Here is a 20,816-nt window from a genome sequence, read left to right on the forward strand (position 1 = left end):
TGGATAAGCGAAGTAAAAAAAAAAAAAACACAGAAAAACGAACATTACATGAAAAATGGCTTAAATAACACTGGTTCAATATTTAAATTTAAAAAAATCGAAAAAAAAAAAATTCGATTCGAACCCAAAACGTTTAGATAATGAACGAACGCGCTAATCAACTGACCTAACACGACGTACATGAAATTTGTTCAGTTTTTCAACTATTTAAAGTAAATCAGATCATGACGTCATGTGACGCATGCGTAGAACCGGTCGAGAGGGTAGTTTTTGTTGACATCGAAAACTGTCAATTTCGGGGTGAAAAAAAAATGAACGTTTTTGGCCAATTTTTCGATATTTTTTGAGTGAAGGATGAAGCTTCAATATGATACAGAGTTCGTGAATTTTTGTTGTGTCTGTCGAAAGTTTTTAGCAGACACACAAACATACACACATACATTTTCGCTTTTATATATATATATACATGAAGGTAGAAGGATGCATGTAAATCAGCCCATGCCCAAGCGTGAAGTGAGTTACATTGTCTATATTCATAAACCAAGTGGTTACAGATATTGTACATAGTTCCATGATATCACTAGAAGGATCACACCTCCAACTGATGAGGCTATCATCAAAGTGTACCCTGCATATTATTGAATGGTGTTGACATTCATGACTGAGACATAGGGCACAAACTGAAGTTTATTTATAATAAATATGATTGATCGAGTTGCAGAAAGAATTGTGAATTTTATTCACGATTCTACGCATGTTGTTTTTTGATCGTGTACAAATGTAGTCATTTCATGCCAATACTCAAGACCCACACGTATGCAGACAGTCACAAGGAAAAAAAAGACACAGAAGGAATTTGACTCACTTTTATTTCAATTGAAACAGACATTTATTTGCAGGTACTCCCTTGTCTCTTGTTTAAAAGCCTTCTCGTACTTGAATGTGCTTAACAAGACTGCCATGTAAAACATGTGGTACTTTGTCTGTCCATATTTAGGACACGTCTTTCCCCGTCGCTCATGAGTCACATATGTAACATGTCTATTTCCACGCTCTCATGTCTCGAACAAGTGTTGAATCCTCCACAAACAAATCTCGAATACCTGCTTCTCTAAACACGTCCTTTTTATCTGTTGTCACATCACACACTGGCTTGGTCATTTGCATATGGCTGCTGCTGCGCCTAACCCTGCACCAGCAGCTCTATTACAAATGTATTTCAAGTTTAAAGAGTTTAAGTTTTTTGTGAAACCAATCAGAAAAAACGACTACAAAATCTTATAAACTTTTTTATTTAGTTTAAAAAAAAAAATTTAAAAAAAAAAAATTAACAAGCTTTAAAAACAATTTTCAAATAAATAAAATCTTACAAATTGAGATCTGGCTTCTTTTTTTTTAATATTTATCTCATAAAATTGTAAAGCTCCTTCAAATTCAGATTCAGAAGAGTTTAATTTGATTATTGGTTGGTTGGTTTTGTGTATTAGCATATGAATCTCATTCAGTCATTTGGACAAAATGTTCTTGTATTCAAGGTATAAATTGCTGTGCAATTCGTTTGATACAATAATTTTCAAATATTCTTCTGTATTTATATTACCTTGATAACGATGTATGCTTTTTTTTTTCTTTTTAATTGTCAGATCTTTTAGAGTTATGTTTGCAGAAATGTTTGTATAGCATATACTTTAGTTTATTTTAAACAATTATTGTCCTATTTAAGAAATAAAAATAGGACGCTTTTTTTTAAAATAAGCAATATAATTGTAAAATGGAACCGGATTAAAAATGCGATTTGCTTATTTTTGTTCAATATTTTGAGGTTTTAAAAAATAAAAAGAAAAATATTTAAAAAAAATAAACATAACAAAAGAAAAGCAAAAACAAAAAAATATACAGAAAAAAAGAAAAGGAATTAAAAAAGAAAATATAAAATGAAAGGAAAATGATAAAAAAAAAAATAAACAAATTTTTTATGTTAATAAACTACATTGTTTTTATGTTAAAACTATAACTGAAAATGCAGTCAACTTAAGAAATTTTTTTTTTTTTTTTTTTTTAAATAACAAGAAGAATCTCTTGGAGTGCTTTTTTTAAAATAAACCCACAATAAAAAAAGAAAATTGTTATTTATTTAAATAATCCAATTTTGGGCGTGATTACTCCAACCATCATAAACTTGCAGAACTTCAGTGCATTTCAATAACAAACAATTTGTTTTTATTTCTATTTAATTTTCTTTACATATTAACATTAAAGATATCAGCCATGTTTTTTGCTATCTGTAACAGACAACAGCATTACAAAAAGCAGTCGCTATGTTAACATTTGGCTGCTGTGTGACTATAAATTTTGCAAAATTCAATTATTCCATTTTATTTGACAAATGGAGTAAAATAACTGTTTAAATTATTTTTACCTTTCTTTGACGTTTATTGAACATCTTTCTTCATTTCCCAATATTATCTATTTTCAAAAATTATGAAAGCCCTGAAAATAAGGTTCACAAGAAACCCATCAAAATCAAAAAAGTGACTGCCGTTTTGTACTGCAGTACAGAAACAACAAGGGTGAATTGCATGTTATCATGTATGAGGTCAGTTTTAAATTAACATGTATGAGGTCAATTTAAAATTAATGAAATAAAATTTTTTTTGTTATAAAAATGGACAAAGATTTAAAGAGTTTACAGATATTGGATGACCAATAATGAAATATTGGACTATCAAAATAAATAATAAGGCACTGTTTTTAATGGCGGGTTATTAAAAAGCGACACTAATATTTTATATTTACATCATCTTTGAATGCAATGTTCATAATTATGGAATTGGACAAAATAATTCAAGCAGTACAAATTTTTTTTTAATTCAAATATTTTGCAAATATTGAAGTTTTATTACGATTGGTTATTTTATCAATTTAACATTATATATTTTAGTGGAATTGATACAAAGAATTGCTCAATATCATCCACCTTAGTAATAACTGTTGCCTATAGCAGTTGAAATGACAATGACTGGCGCATCATGGTGAAAAGGGAACAGTGGTTGTCCCAAATAAGCAATTGTAGGACAACAGAATGAGCTACATCCATCATTTTCCGTTCGATATAACCCAGCATATTCCCCCTATTCAGTCCATTAATTTGGCAACGCATCTGATGCTTGGTTCTAGTTTGTTTGCGTTGTAAACTTGATAACAGATGTTTGCTGAAGACGATATTTATTGAATAGTTGTAACTTTGATCAGTTCTTGGGTCAAAAGTTAATGCAGTTAAATGTCAATTGACTTTCTTTTCCTTAGATCTTGTTCACTGTCCCATAGAAATGAAGGTACAGTTTAAAATTCTTTTTTAGATTTTGGTAAAAATGCATGATTAACCGAGTTTGAAAAAAGACAAAAAATCGTTGGGGCTTGTACCAAAGGAACTTCAATTACTAAAAAACAAAAAAAAAATGTTGAAAGACTATGATTGAATTAAAGAAGCAAAGAAAAATCTCCAACAACTAAAGTAATTTTGATTAGACTTCTAAACTTACAAACACAAACCGACACATATTAAAATGAATTGTGCAAAAAAAAAAAAAAAGCATCACCAAAGTAATTATGCCGAGTTAAATCAATATTTGATTTGTCTAGTTTCAACTTTTTGCCTGTGAGTCAAATAAAACTTGATATCATGGAAGAATCAGCGTCAACTTGTTTGAATTTAAGAAATGTTTCAATTATTTTGTCCAACCTCTGTATATCTTTACTAGGGCTCAGACAATATATTTTTCGGCCTCATGTAGTAGAAATATAAATATAAACTAGAATAGTCTAAAAATAATTTTTTTTTTTTTAATTTAAATAATGATAACTCCTCATCCCAATCCAAAAAATCCAGACAATAAGTAATTGTTTGTTTTTTTTAATTTTATTATTATTTAAGTCTGGATGACTTTGGCCGATCATTTTGTAAAAAAAAAACTTTTCTTTTTTTTTATTATAAAGAGGGGAAGAATAATAAATACAACTTAAATAAATGACTTCTTATTGATTTTAAAAGATAATCCTTTTAATATTAGAATAGGTTCCCAACCTGAGAGCCAGCAAGTGATTTTCTTTGGGTCTCAAAGCTATACAAATAATTAGTTAATTAGAATAAAAAATTATCCAGTCTTATACGAAAAGGAATAAGTCAAAAGAAGAAATGAGTATAGAAATTGCTTAACATAAACGAATAAGAAACTGTGTTAGTTGTGCCTGATAGTTCAAAGTTCAATATTTGTACTTACTCATCAAGACAGCAATCTTTAAAAAATTAATATAGAAAATGTATGTTGCGAATGTCAAAATACATGTACATTTGCATTATTCAGACTACTGTTCTCATTTTGAGTGTTATTTTCTCAACGTTTCAGCCAATGTAACCTTTGATCTAATCAACTTGTTGGACTCCGAGATCTGCATGGAAATTTAAATTTCTATGCAGATTCTCAAGCTTGGCAGAAAGATTCATGAATTCGATAAGATACCCTTGAAGAAAGTCGGAGGTTGTATCAGTCGAAACATTGTGTAAATAACACCCAAGATGAGAATAGTAAAAATGATCCAAATGATAGGAGTTAACAATCATCACCTCAAAAACTCATCAACAGAAGAATAATGTTGTTCTAGTTTTACACAAAAAACGTTGCTTATGAATTAAATAACCAACTTCAATAAGTCTTAAAATTAGAATTGGATCTTGTTTTCGGGTGATGTTAGTGAACACAAAAATTATGGAGAAGTTGAAATGGGAGTTATAACTTGGAAAAACAGGTTGGGAACCACTGTTTTAAATTAATTGGAAAAGATTATCAAAAAACAGATACATGTGGAATGAGCTCAAGTTATAAATAAAAACATTAACAAAAAATTTTTTTTTAAACTTAAATAAAATGAGAGGAAGGGGAGCTTTTCACTTGTGGGTGCAGCCTATTTTTTTTTAATTTACATGGCATCAAAATGGAACTTGTGTGCTTCCTGTAGTTTTTCCCGTTTGTCTTCAGCCTAGAAAAGAAAACAAAGATCATGAGGAAATGATTATCAAATAACGACAATCAAAATCCATTAAATGATTTTGATTCTAGAAAACCTACAAAATGTAAGGCTTAAGCTTAAAAGCGTTTTAAAAAGAAATTGAAATTTGAGTAATCTTGCTTAATTGATGTCTAATGATCATAGAACAGATTCAAAGCAAATCTGTAATGTTTGAATTTTCAAATAACGGGGGCTGGTCCATATCATATATGGTAAAACCCTTTTCAAATATTCCAAAGAAACTGAAATTTAGAGAACGTTTATTAATTGATGTCTATTAAGATTTAACAAAAATCTGAGGCATATGAATTTTCACAAAAAGCTACCCTCCCCTTTTTTATCCATGTACCGGCATTTTTATCAGTGTTGAGTTCATTTGTTACTTGTCCCATTTGTGCATGCATATATATATATCTATAAAATTGAAATCATCTGTCTGTGTGTGTGTATGTACATTTCCCTACCAAACTACTCTGTTAATTTTAGGTCTACAGACTCGAGATTTGACATAAGGGGTATTGAGATTTGGGAAAATCTTTTTAATCAGTTTTCAGTCAGAAATTTGGCTGTAAAGGAGTCAAAGTTCAACGATTTGATTTTAGAAAATTTTACCAAACACCTCTGCCAATTTTGGGTATAAACACTTGAAATTTTAGATGTAGGTTATCTGGACAGGAGTCAAACTTTTTAATATTTATATATATATATATATATATATAAAATAAATGTCTTGGCAGCCGTGTGAAAAGCATATCTTATTTTTCTTTTATTAATTTTATTGGAATTTTCCCCTTTTCCTTGTACATATTTGTGAATTATTCCATGAATTTCGGCCTTTTGGATTATTTTGGATCATCTTCCAATTATATGATTTCCTTGGATTTTACTTATGCGAATGGAAATTCAATTAACTTTCTTGGAGTTATATTTTTAGATTTTACCGTCATTGGATAATTTACCTTTCACCAGACTATCCATTCACGTGAAATCACCTTTTCTTCACCATATTCCCTCTGCTTCACTTTTTGTTATCAAGTAAGATCTTTGACTTATTTGCAGTTTCATCAAATACTTTTGTATACAAAATCCGATCCCGCATTTTGCTAATTCCTCTGATGAGAAGGAAAGTATTTCTTCGAAACTCCGCAGATTAAGGACTATCCACTTATCAAGTGTTTCCTTTTCAGATTAAATATGTTTTTAACTCTTTTTCAAAGTGTGCGCACATAAAGTTATGAACAGTACATAGGGCCTGAGCAAAGCCGGTTGAACTGATATATATATATATATATATATAAGCTGTTTTAAAATGCACCTCTGGATAGGTTTTTGTTTATCCCTCATTATTTTCACTTCCTCTGATGTTCTTCTGTTAACTGAACCTACCACTTGGACTGTTCTACCTCTACTAACTCAAGAACTCCATTCTTTCAATATGACTATATATATATATTTGGGAAGCATTTTTTCTCTTATGCAGGTTTTATTGAACAGCAGGGATAATTCCTGTTTGTTTTTCTTGCCATTCGTTTTTTCTATTTGGCAGGCCAATGTTTGCACATTCTGTTTGAGAAAAGGAATTTGCCACAGTCGCGAACGTTTTCAACTTCCAGGAGTCGTCTTCAGGCAAGTGATGAAATTAAAAATTGAATTTGGTGAATTTATTGAAAAGTCAATTCAAATCGCTTAAAATCATTAAGAGCACTTAAGCATGCCTTCCCACTCATATTGAGCTTGATTGATGGTCGGTTTGTTTAAGTAGGGAACGAGTAATACATGAACAAAATAATGGAAACAAGGTGTTTTCATTATTTTGTTCAACCCCTATACATGCAATGTTCTGGCGTCTGCCATTGAAAACTATCCGACTAGCTTTCTTTATTTGTCCCCTTGCTATATATTGAATTTAATTCTGTTTCCTTTCTCATGATAATTCTTGGTAACTGAGAAGTTGAATACCAGTCAGACAGCAGAGTCAAAAGTGACTTTGTTCTTGAATTTGAATCCTTTGACCTGCAATAATTATCACTTCTTACACTGATGATTGCATAAGAATAAAACATAGGAAAAAATATTTATTTATAAAAATATTATTATATATATATATATAAAAAATGTTAAAAGTCCACGTATACTTCTACGATAGTGATTTAAAGGTTATGAGGGTTTTTTTTGAAGCATGTGTGCTACCTTTATAGAGGGGAGGACGGAATTTACTCCCCATTAAAAAGCCGACATTGTCTCTAACTCTGCCCTCTTCGGGAGTTTCATTATTATTATTATTATTTAAAACTATGACCTTTGTTATTAATACTTTATTGTACTATCATTATCATGACTATTAATTACATTATTTATATCGGGTAACCATTTCATTTCAATTCCAATATAATATTATATAATATATAATAATATTGAAATCATTTGCGTCTAATTTTTGCCGTTTGAATTAAATGCTATTACGTTGCAACATTTTTTAAAATTTCAAAATAAAAAATAAATAGAAAATACAATCTTCTTCCACAAACGGCTAAAATAATCCACATGAACTTTTTCGAACATGATTGCTAGGAATGAGTGCTGTCAACACTACAAATTTCCAGTTTTTTTCAACGGTTTTCTTTTTCTTTTCGATACTTTTTTGTGACCAAGAGCGGAGGTCCGCTTGAAATATAAAAACTAATAAAAATATTAAATACAAAACATACCTTTAAATCACTATATATATATATATATATATAAATAACAATGTAAAATAATTTTATATAGTAAAAGTTAAATCCACATAAAATCCCATTTAGAGTTAAGTATAAAAACAATTCAAAATTGCTGTGTGAAAGTTCAGTATTGAACATACACTAAATTAAGTTTACAACATGTAATCATTTATAATAGGATTAATGTTTTGAAATGAAAAACCTCCAAAAGACATGAATTTTATGCAAATTTCCAGAGACATATAATCAGGAGTCAGTTAAACTCCAAATGCCACGCCCTCTTTTCAGAAAATCATTCAGTTAGTATGCCGTGTATAGGACTTTATACTCCGTTCAAATCGTATGGTTAATAATCAAAGAGAACATTCAAACCAATAAGTCATGAAAATGTGAAAACTTAATAGTCTAAGGGAGACAATCACGTAATTTCCAAAAGTCATTTGAGATTTGAAAAAATCTGATATATATTATAAATATATAGCAACCAATACTGTATGTTAAGATTAAGTTTAAGCATTATTAACCCATTCATCAAAATTCAGTGCAAATGTGTATAAATACACACACACACACACACACACACACACACACACACTAGCAGGCCGCCCGGCATTACCCAGTCATAAAATATGCTGAAATATAATATTTTGATTAATGCAGATTTTGTATTTATTATCATATTAGACCCAATATATAGTAAGGATTTAAAAAGTTAAAAAAGGACTCGTGCGCCACCACCGAGAATTGAAACCAAAATGTTTAGCTTACGATTTACTTTTTCCTTTGACATTAATGCCTGAGCAATGAATATGTTTGCTGCAAGGCTAAAAATTAAAACATGAACCAATAGCTATTGCGTGACGCATGCATACCGTCGTTCGACCTTCACCAGGCAAATTCCATTTCTTTAATTTTCACACTTTTGTACTGATTTTTCCCGGCTAAAACCCAAATATAAAGTTTCGCATGGGTTCAAATACCCTATATATGAAGTTTTATGTCTGTAGATCAAAAACTGACAGGAGTTTGGAAGGCAAAATCTTTTAAACAAAAATATATATGCATACATAAATATATATATATAGAAAGAGGTTTGTGTTTACTATAAGCTTTGTAAGCAAATATTATGCAAGTATAAATCATGTAGAATATCTGCATGAATATATATATATATATATATATATATATATACACACACTTGTAATAGTTAAGTGAAGATGATCATCCCATAAGAAAACCGAAAAACTTGAGAATTAATTAAAATGAATGTTTAAAAGAATATGCAAATTAGCTAGATCTTTTGCAGATAAATGCAATTCAACAACCAATATAGAACAAAGTTGTATTTTCTTTTTAAATAGAAAAAAAAAACGGTTTTTATGATGAATATCAATACACAAAAAAAAAAAAAAAATATATAGGAGTGTGTGTATATAATATATATATACATACACAGTATATATTTTTATTTTATTTATTATTTTTTAAAACCAGTAACCTATGAACATGCATGTTTCAGAACCCTACCCTTCTTCAGTGGAAGATGGGTACGGCCCTGAAATATGCATGCCCGTTGATTACCGTTTTAAAAAATAATAAATAAATAAAAAAATATTTGTTTACGTCCAAATAAAAATGCCATTTTCTAGGAAACAAGATTTTCAAGGTGAAGATGCTAAGTTAACCGTATTATCATTTAAAAAAATAATATATAAATATATATATATATATATATATATATATTAGTCTGTTTATGATACAAACATTGGTTACATATGCAAACCAATCTATACAACCATTATACATATATATACACACACACACACATCATTATATATATATATATATGTGTATGTATAGAGAGAGAGAGTCAAGTAAGAGTATCCAGGTCAAGTGAGACTAAAATATACTTAGAAAAAAAAAAGAAAAAAGCCAAGTATCTTCGCTACTATTAAGATAATCCAACCTTCTAGCACATTCCTCTAGACATTTTATTGTTGCATTATTTCCCCTGTTTTATAGACGGTGATAGGTGATTTGGCATCCTAGACAAACTATCTTCCAACAGATATTTTAACTGAAGAAATTTATCACATTCTTAGCTAAATTATTATTATAAATAGCAGTAGTATTTATATTATTATTATTATTATTATTATAATAAATAGTTTGGTGAAAGAATGATACTTTCTGTAAAAAATATATTTACTTTTATGAATGTTTCACATAAGTCAACAATTACAAGTAATAAATATTACACATCAAATAAAAGTGAAAACTGTTCACATTGTTCCACTTATTTTTATACAAAATGTTAATAAATAATAAAAAATAATATATATTATAATAAATATCTGTGGGAAGATTTTTCATCAGGGACGCTGAATCATCTATCACGGTCTAGAAAACGGGAAGAAATGCAACACTGAGAGGTCTCGAGGAATATACCAGAATGCTGGAATAATCCTTATAACTATTATTTATTGCAACTGTATTTTCTGATGGAGAAAAGATTTTCAATTAATTTTTTTTTTTTTTTTTTTTTTTTTTTTTTTTTAAATCATAAAAGCAATGAATAAAGACAACCAAGTTAAAAGCTTGTAAACCGACAAAATGTGGAATAATAAAGAGTATGTTCACTGGTACATATCTGATTTAAATTCACGGGGCAACATTAACATGTGCACAGGAAATAAGGGTCAAGAAGTCAGCTTATGCATTTAGAGGTCACCTTGACCTGCTTTATGCTAGAAACGGATGTGACATCACATGACTCCAAGCAAGAGAGAGAGAGAGAGCAAGAGAATCAAAACAATAGTAATCAGTTTGTTGGGAAACTTTGAAGCAGACTGTATGTGTAAAGAAATAACTTGAGAACTGATTATATACTAAGGAGCCAAAACCCCCCAAATTCTTCTTATTTTCCATTGTTAGCAGAAAAGGAGGCAACATCAACAGCTTAATAAACAATCTTTCTTCAAATTTATGAAATTTTAATTCCAGGTGACTCAATCAAAGGAAAAGTGCTAGTGTTGAACGCAGGAGGCACAGATTATGATATAATAGTGATTTTATGATTCATTGATTTGCATTCAAGAAGAGATATTTTATTTGATCATGACATATGAGATATTAGACTTCCCCTTGGAGGGGAGGTATTGCAAGACACTTACCCTTTCTCTCCAATGCAAAATACCAACTACAGCAGCAATAACAGCGCATGTGCCAAGAAGAGCAGCTCCTGTTAATAGCACAAGGCGACTAGGGGTAACAAACAGACGATTCTTCCAGCTGGAATCACAAAGCAAACAGACTTTTTGATATAACAGACATAAAAAAAAATATTAGTAAATAAAAACAAAAACAGGAAAAAAAATACAGATTTTATGAAAATAAATTTTTAAATTAATTTTGATATAATTTATTATCTAAATATATATACTAGTAGGTAGACTCGACATTTTCAATGGTGATCAACAACGAATGTTTCACACTCCCATGTTTTTATTGTCATCAAAATCAATGAAATCACCCACTTTTTTAATAAAAATCAATTGATTGCCTGCTCTAGTTGGGGACCCATCATGGTCCACCAGGAGCAAGTAGCACATGAAAAATTTGAAATGGTTTAAAATATTTCATAATGGCATACATAGAATGAATCTTTTTAAATTTTTTAAATCTGATTAAAATTAAGTTATGACTATTTTTATGCCTCACATGTTTGGATATTTTTCCCTCTAAGACCATATGCGTTTTGTCACATTTTTTACACTACTTTTTCAGTAAAAATGCTATATATTTGTTAAAACACAAAATTAAGCAACAAAATTTGGTATATAAGTGGTATTTTATACAAGGAACCACAATATGCTCCTGAAAATCTCCAGAAATTAATGTTTTTTTTAAATAATCTGCAGTAAATGCACATAAATATGCTGCAATTCCTTAAAAATGCCATGTATCCATTAAAAAGAAAAGACGTTAGAGCACTCAAAGTTGAATTGTAATCTATTTTCTGTACAAGAAACTGAAATCTAAATCCAAGACTGTTTAAAAATGAATATATTGCAATATTTCTTTGCTATTATTGTAGATTAATACGTTCCATTACCTCCTCCCAACTGACCACTTTTCCAAAATATGTGATTCTACCTTTTTAGACAATTACGTATTAACACCCTGAAAAACTTTAATGAAAAATAAACAAAAATTATTGTACAATTTAATGTAAAATGATTCCCCATTTTGAGTTATTCTAACATTTTAGGGCAGTTAACCATTTTCTTCTATAGGAGATAAATTGTGTGCATTTTTTTTCTAATGACGATTATGTGTGGTTTTAAGAGGGTCTTTGTGCAATTATAGGACGATGGCGAGGCTTATCACTCCGACTTTGGGTTAATGGTAGGGTTAATGGAAATTATATGCCATTTCATCAACTACTGTTTGGACTTCAGCTCATCTTGGTTACATCAAATCTCATCAGCAGTGATCCAAGAATCCATCACCTTCAGCTTCTTACTGATTCATCAAGTCCTGATAGACATCCAGTCGGTGATCCTTTTAGTCCTGCATGAAGATTTGTGGCACCCACCTAACACACACTTTGCTGTATCTTAGAGACAACGACATCATTTCTAGTGCACTAACACCAACATTCAACTCTACACGTATTTTATTTCCCATTATCCACCAATCAGTGCTGATGAGCTGGTCGAGATGCACAGTGTTTTCTGGATTAGTGGGTGTGCATGGGCATCTAAAGCATGCTTTTTTACTCCCATCTGTCACCATTCTGAATCCATCTCCTAAGTGTGCTGACATTAATTGCATCAGCTTTGTAAATGTTCAACAGGCGCCAAATGAATGGAGAAATTCAATGACACATCTCTGCTTCTGAGGCATGTCCATGACAGGGGTTGCTTTCTTAGAATCTCACGTCATCAATATCTGTAACAGAGAGATGAAACTTTCAGGTCATGAATGCATAAGTTCAGTCATCATAACAATGTAACTTGCAATCCGCTCTGATACATTTGGATGGAATAAGAAAATAGGAGGCATTGTGACACCACGTGTCCTCGATTTACAGCATTGCTGACCCAACGCTGTGTGCCGTTGTTTTGTCTTCTCTTCTTATAACAATGCCATCGTCATTTACACATGGGTTCACAAATATAAAAACAAAATAAAACACAGACTCCATTGCTTTCTGCACATATTGTTGAACTCTGGGTGAGTGTATGATACCATCGACCCTCTACACATTAAGGTTCACATCTATGGTTGAGGCTGCGTTTGTTAATTGGTTGATCAATTCATTTCATCATCTACTTCGAGTTGTCTTCAACTCAATTCAACCATCATTGCCAAACCACTTCTAACGTAGTAAAACTCAAGGGCTGTTGCAACCCATAGCCACTCCCCAAAGTGTCCACACACCTAATCTAAATATACCTATATCCATTGTTTCATCCTTTTGTTATCTTATCTATCTATCTATCTATCTATCTATATCCATCTATCTCAGGCCATCATATAGATAATCATCTATTATCCAGCTTCTCATTGCTACACACTAATCAATAATAATTCATTGTTAACCTCCCATCTATGGTTCTTTCACCAAGTATTTCCTATTTTTTTTTTTGTTATATATTTCTTTTTTCCCAACACTTTTGGAAAGAGATATAACAGATTATAACTTGTTAAAAAATATATAAAAGAAAGTTTTTTTTTTCATTAACATATTTAATTTTCAGTTTACAAATTGATGCTGGAAGAGTTGGTTGGTTGTTTTACGGCATATCAACCCTTTTCGGGTTATTTAATGCCGAATCCAAAGATTTTGAAGAAAAATTTTTTTAATAGAATATATTTGTTGTTTTCACGTCGGTTTCTCTAGTTGGGACCCTAACAGGTACAACCACTCCAGGTCAGAGTGGACCTGGGAGCAATGGTAATTAAAGGGTGGCTCCACACTCCCCAAAGCCCACAAGCTGGGGCCTCACCACTGGATATAGTTTAAGGTTATATCCAGGACCGATGCTGGAAGAGAGATAATCCAATCATCCAGACAATTAAGTAGAGAAAAATTTATTATTTTCTCAAAGTAAAATTCGGAAAGAGTAGTATCTTTGGAAAATAAAATTTAGTTTTAAACCATTTAAGTATGTAATCCATAGAGTAAATATGATATTGGGGTCACTCTGAAGTAAAATTGTTTGTTCATTGGTCGATTGAAGATGATGCTAGCTAACAGCAGTCCTACTTTTAACATATACATACTGAAACCACCAGAAAATGCATTGAAGCACAAAAATTAGGAACCTGTGACTTTTGGAAAATTTACAACAGTATAGTAAATAATGAGCAGGCAACAATTCCCTCACTATCAAACAATCATGAGGTTGTGTGCACAGCAACAGAGAAGATTAACTTGATTACCAGTCAGTTTGCCCCAAACTCCACATTGGACCCTTCCCTGACTTTCCTTTGCGAACAGACACCACACTAAACGATTTGAAAATCACTCCTCAGGTGCATAATATCATAAAAAACCTAGACACCTCAAAAGCGTGTGGACCCAATCTCATCCCAGCTGTGCTATTAAAAAATGCTGAGGTTGCTCCAGTTCTCTCAAAACTTTACAACAAATGCTTTAACGAATCTTGCTTTCTTGACCGTTGGTAAACTGCTTCTGTAATGAATTCTGGCGGAAGAACTAACACATGAAATTAACACCCCATTAGCCTCCTCCCGCTTTTCACCAAAATATTTGAGTTCCTAATAAATCATGCTCTAGTCCACCACCTTACAGCTGCTAAACTTCTGATCGACAATCAATATGAATTTAAGCAAGCCCGTTCCATAGCAGATATCCTGACTAATCTGAACATATATACCATTCACTGGGCAAAGCAGGGAAGAGTAGAGTGGTAGCCCTCAATATATGTAAGGATTTTGATAGGGTATGGCACGATGGTCTTCTATCACTGGAAGAATACATATTGTAATTTAAATCCTTCTTAAGTAAGAGAAGGATCCAGATTGTCCTCAACAGTCGTACATCTAAACAATATGATATAAATGCGAGAGTACCTCAGGGGGTCTATCCTGGATCCTTTATTATTCCTAATATTCATAAATAATCTCCCTAATAAAATTGTCTCTTAGATGGGTATATTTGCTTATGACACCACGCTCTATAACAGGCACAAAGGGAAACAAATGAATACATATCCAAGCAAATGGCAGAAACACTAGATGAAGACCTCCAATCTGTAGTGGAATGGGGTTAAAAAATGGATGGTCACAGTCAATGCTGCCAAGACTAAGCTGGTTTCCTTCAATAATTACAAGAAACCTTCTCTACCACCAATAACAATGGCCAAAAACGTAATACCTGAAAGTACTTTCTTTAAACTCTTCCGCCTAACGTTTACAGGGAACATGAATTGGAACAGATACATTGAAAGCATTGCCAAGGTTGCTGCGAAGAAAGTGGGTTCTCTCTACCGTGCTAGAAAGTTACTTACGTCTGAAAGCATCTTGTACCTCTATAAGGCCACCATTCGCCCATGTATGGAGTACTGTTGCCACACTTGGGCTGGTGCATCTGCTACTTGTCTCTCACTCTTGGATAGGGTTCAGAAGAAAGTCGCCAACTTGAGAGGTCCTGGACTGTCATTTAGGCACCAACCTCTGTCCCATCGATGAAATGTTGCATCCCTCTGCCTGTTCTACAAGTATTTTAACGGTGAATGCTTTGACGAACTACAAGCACTTGTACCCCCTCAACATAAATACCCCTGACAAACCCGAAAAGTAGTTAAATCCCAGCCCTACACAGAGTTCCCTATATGTAAGAAAGCCTTCTACTTCAACAGTTTCTTTCCTAGAATTGCTAAATTGTGGAACTCCCTTCCAGGATTCTGCTTTCCCAACTGTACTGACATGCAGATGTTCAAGTGTAATGTGAACAGACATCTTGTTACTCATCTCCCTTCATAATATCCCTCCAACTTATATTCCCGATAGTAGCCCCCTACGTCAAAGCGGCACTGTGCCTTGTTTAGGGTGAAAATTGAATAAAAAAAATTTTTTAAATAATACATTGCGCCATTACCTACTATATACAAGCAAAAGAATTACCTACTCTCACATTACAGCTAGAATAAAACATGTCTTAAGTATTTTAGAAATGTAAAGTTTTTGGGGATTTTTTTTTTTCAATTTTAACATAAGTTATTTCCAAATGAAAGCAGGTAAGAGGGCTTCTTTTTAATCCTTGCCTTTTGCCAAAGTTATTAACAGAAAATATAAGTTTAATCCTCTCCTCTTATTTACAAACAACTAAATCTAAAATAAAACAGGATAATCATTATTATTATTAAAACAGGCCTTTAAAAACATACAAATGCATATTAGTGGTTAAAAATTATCATAATCAATTTCATGTTAACAGATGTGCACATATCCATAAAACTTTGCATTTTCCAAATGATTCAACTTAAATAAAATATTAACTTGTAATTAAATAAACACTAATCAATATATATATATATATATATATATATATATACATACTAGCTGAACGCCTGGCGTTGCCCGGTCCTGGTCATACAATATGCTTAAACATGATATTTAAATTTATGCGGATTGCGGGTGCATTATTATAGAATCAATCCTTTATTGATTATTATATATTACAAGGAATAATTTGCTTGGTGGACTAATTCACAAAATAATAATGCAAATGAAATGATTTGCAGCAATTTTAAATGGTACCTCTTCTTTTATAGTAAATTGAACTCATTAATAAAAAAAAAATAAAATAAAATAAAATGGTGAAGTACATCTGAACTTGAACAGGGGATCATTCAACCTGTAGTCGAATGTTCTACCATTGAGCTATATCTCCAGATGTCAATAATTCTGGAGGGTTTTTTGTAAGAAGAAGTCATTTGCTAGGATTTTATTATCTCTCTTGCTGGTGTAACAAATAAAAATTTTCCTGTAAAATTTCATTTTTATCAGTAAGAAAAAAAGCTATTTTTAGAATCAGATTTTTTTCAATTTTCAATACTCATTAGATGAATTTCTGTACAAAACATAACTAAGAACACTGCCAGACATATAAATTACCTTTGTGTAAAATTTGCAAAAGATAGCTCAGCCGCTTCGGAACCTATGAAGAAGAAACTAATGCACACACACACACAAAGTGACTTTTATATGATAGTAGAGAGATTATATATATATATATATATATATATATATATATATATATATAATTAACTTATCAATATATATATATATATATATATATATATATAGAGAGAGAGAGAGAGAGAGCGATACTGAGAGATATAAACAGTTGGATTGCTTACCTGTAAGGGTTAGAGTTCAAATATGGAATAATGATGAGCTGCGAATTTGGAATGATGGACGTCCATTCACGGATTTTCTCATGCTATTAAAAAAGAAAATTGTATATACAGTCAAAATCTTCGTTTTAGATATTCCATTTTTAGAAAATTCCATTTAAAACTTTAGGGTCCCATTGCTAGCATAGAAATAGGAAGAAAAGGTGTCATTCTTCAAGGCTTTCAGTGTTTACAAAGCTTTATTAAGTGTATAAATATCCAAGTAAAATACATATGAACTAAGTTTGAAATAGCATTTTCTTCAGTCTGTCAAACTTAAGCAAAAAAAAAAAAAATGGAAATTTTATTATTATTCACTGTCGACAAAATGTACACAGTGTGATGATGCATGGAAGTAAAATGTGGCTAGTGAGGTTTGAGAGTATGCGTTCAATGAAGATAAATGATATAAGAATAATACAATGGATGGTTAATGTGAATCTTAAAGATATACTTAGATCTGACTAGTCTGGATGCCCGGCATTGCCCGGGTGTTTGAAAGCCTGTTGAGAAAAAAAAAAAAAAAAAATGGTAGTAGGCAAGCAGGCTTGAACCCGTACCATGAAGGCGGAAAAGAATGCAAAAATAAAAAAATGTGACGTCTTTGCCGTTGCGTCCATCACCAAACTGGAAGTGGTGAACATTTAAGTTAAGGCTACTCAATCAAAAAGAGGGGATGACTTTCAAAAATATCGGCGAAAAAACGACCCCTCCTTGTAGAAAAGTGCCCAGTTGAAGGTAAAGAAATTAATGTTTTGAGCCAATTTTTCGATATTTGTCGTCCAAAGGTCGAGCTTAAAAACGATACTGATCTTGTGAAAATCCGTCGCCTCTGTCAAAAGTTTTAGGCAGGCATACATGCATGTATACATACATACATTTAAACAAACAGGTTAAATTTATATAATAGATGACCTCAGAGGAAGATTAAATTTTGACGGTATAGAGATGGGTGCAGTACAGGAGACTTCAATAGTAGTGTCATACTGAAAAAAATGGATGCAAGTGCTTGGGTTACTAGATGTAGAACAGTTGAGGTAGGAGGGTCAGGTCAGGAGAAAGCTAAGGAAAACATGGGAAGTGATAAGGATGGAACTGAAAGGGACAGCGAGATAAATAAAAACATGGACAGAGATAGATTATTATATATTATTTATTTTTATTGAAAGGGAGGGGAGGGTAGATTTACAAAACTCAGTATTCCTATCCCATCACGGTTAACCACCTGAAGAAGGCCAGAGGATGAGTTGGCCAAAATGTAGTGAAGCAACAGCACCTATGAAGATGAGAATAACAGTCCGCAAAAAAAAAAAAAAAAAAAAAAAAAAAGAATGGATACACAAAACAGATTAGTTTGCAAGTCACTATCTAAAAACCATTTGACACATGCCAGCAGTAAAATAGACATTAAACTGATGATGACAATGATAATGATGATGCTTGTACAGGTTGTCTAAAAAAACTGAAGGAATCTAATTCTTAATAACTTCTTTAATTTTATCGATAAATGCATAAAATAAAACATGGCAGGAGGGAGTAAATAATTTATTGATCTTCAACATTAAGAAAGTTTTAAAAAAGAATTGAAAGATATCGGTGACTTTTGGGACAACCTTGGTAAAGAAGATTTTTGTACTCACTTCCCGTGATGAAAATGGAATCCCAACTTCTAGTGTATCGATATAATTTGGTGTTTGTCCAAGGCCGAACACAGTAAATGGCAGTTGCAGAGAATAATGAGCAGATTGAGTAAGTTGACTTGCTGGAAAATACGAGATTAAATAATTATGGATGCTGTATATTAGAAAAATAAAATGACAAAAATGAACAGAAAAAAAAGCTGAAATTAATGTGTTCCCACTTAAAGGCCACAATAACTGAAACTTGATGGACAATACAGCAATAGACTAAAGGAAGCTTATACAGTATAGAGCACAAGTGAAAATATAGCATTATTAGTAAAAACTCTGATATACTCAACTATCATGCAAAAATAAGTATCCTACATATGACAAACACACTTATCTCCCCCTGCTTAACAGGCTTACCGCTTTTTTCAATGGTGGATGGCAAAATACAATAAAACTGGGGTTTTTTTGTTTTGTTTTTTTTGTTTTTTTTTTTATTTGTAATAAAAATTCTACTCAATAATTTTACCTAATTTTTGGTGTAGATATCTATTTTTAATGTAGACAACATTCAGTTCCCCAAGAAGGGACATTTTGGATGGGAACAAAAATAAAAATTGAATCATTTAGAAGGATCCTTCTTCCCTTTTGACTGAGAACAGAAAAGATAAAATGTAGTATTAGAACAGATACTACACTTTGCTCCTAGCCTTGGATTGCATAAAGGATCGTGCAAAATTGCATAGGTGCCATTTTGGGGTTAGTCACACTCTAAATCAATAATCAGATTGAGCTGAGAGATCAATTTTTCAGATTATTGTTTTGTTCTTTTTGTTTTGTTTTTCTTTTACAGTTTGCGAAAGACAAAAATATGAATAAAAATAATTGGCAAGTGAGAGAAAAAGGAAAGGGATATGAAAACTTTCCTTGATGAACAACAAAAGCCATCTAACCCCTACAGTAACCTGCCTACATATTTTTCTAAGAAAACATGTATACCTTTTCAAATAAGTCAACAACGTATAATTATTCTTTTTTTTTTTTTTTTTCCTAAGGTATCACCACTTATCAAAACCCAAAGGCCATTTGAGAATAACGGTTAATGTGTTTCTCAGCTGGACGGCGAGACAACGTTGTGAGGATTGGCAATGATGGCGGGGGATTGGGCAAAATTTGATTATTTAAGAGGACAGCTCTACAAGAATTTGTTTAAATTGGACTTGAAAACGACCATCTTGTAATCGGCTAGGAAGCAGCCTTGCAGTACCATTCCACAGACTAGCAGTTCTAGGAAATAAACTTTGCTCATGGAAGTTTTGTTTAGTTTTAAGTAGGGAAAGAGAAAGAGAGAAAGGGAAACTTGTTAAAGCAAAGGTTGTAGCTAGACAAGTTATCTGCCGAAAATTAATACAAATAACAAAGACAGATACTGTTAAATATAACAGAAACATTGCATCAAACAATATATCAAAAAACAAAAAAAAAATTCTGGCAGACCTAAAAGAAAATACTCTTAACCAACCTAACTAGCAGCAAAATCCTACCAATTCACTGTTAAAGTCCCCAGATAACGAAAGATTTTCTACTCTCAGTTTCTTTTCTTGGGCAGCTCATCTTTGGAATTCTCTTCCTACTCCCTGTTTCAACAACAGGACCAACATACAGAAATTTAAATGTAATGTGAACAAACATCTCATTGCCCAACTCTTGAGTCAGGTTATCTTCCTATAAATCTGGCCCCTACCACAAAAGCCCATAATCTTCAAGTGTAATATGTTTTGTTTGGTGTGAAAAAAATATATTTATAACAAATCAAAAGTTTGTTTTTTTATCATTATTTTAAAACAATAATGATCTTACCATAGCCAAGCTGAATTTCTCCAGTTGACTGTGTAGTTTTAAAACGTACTACTGGACCGGGCTGATTTACACCATATGGCTGGGAAAGAAAAAAAAACAAAAAAAGGAAAACA

General features: G+C 31.7%; 1 protein-coding gene across 1 annotated transcript in view; it reads right to left on the reverse strand.

Annotated features, from left to right (window-relative positions):
• Window positions 1–3,903: 3,903 nt before the first annotated feature.
• The window catches only part of LOC145296256 (T-cell immunomodulatory protein-like), a 65,658-nt gene continuing 48,745 nt past the window's right edge, over window positions 3,904–20,816 (reverse strand). The window contains exons 13-17 of the mRNA XM_080142466.1: window positions 20,704–20,782; window positions 18,856–18,977; window positions 17,180–17,262; window positions 10,958–11,075; window positions 3,904–5,037 (exon numbers count right to left, since the gene is read on the reverse strand). Coding sequence (XP_079998592.1) covers window positions 4,978–5,037; window positions 10,958–11,075; window positions 17,180–17,262; window positions 18,856–18,977; window positions 20,704–20,782 — 462 coding nt within the window. The 3' untranslated portion in view covers window positions 3,904–4,977. The remainder of the gene's footprint in view (window positions 5,038–10,957; window positions 11,076–17,179; window positions 17,263–18,855; window positions 18,978–20,703; window positions 20,783–20,816) is intronic.

Source organism: Euprymna scolopes, chromosome 2 (assembly GCF_053919585.1).
Source record: "Euprymna scolopes isolate OS-2025 chromosome 2, ASM5391958v1, whole genome shotgun sequence".
Taxonomy (NCBI): Eukaryota; Metazoa; Mollusca; class Cephalopoda; order Sepiida; family Sepiolidae; genus Euprymna; species Euprymna scolopes.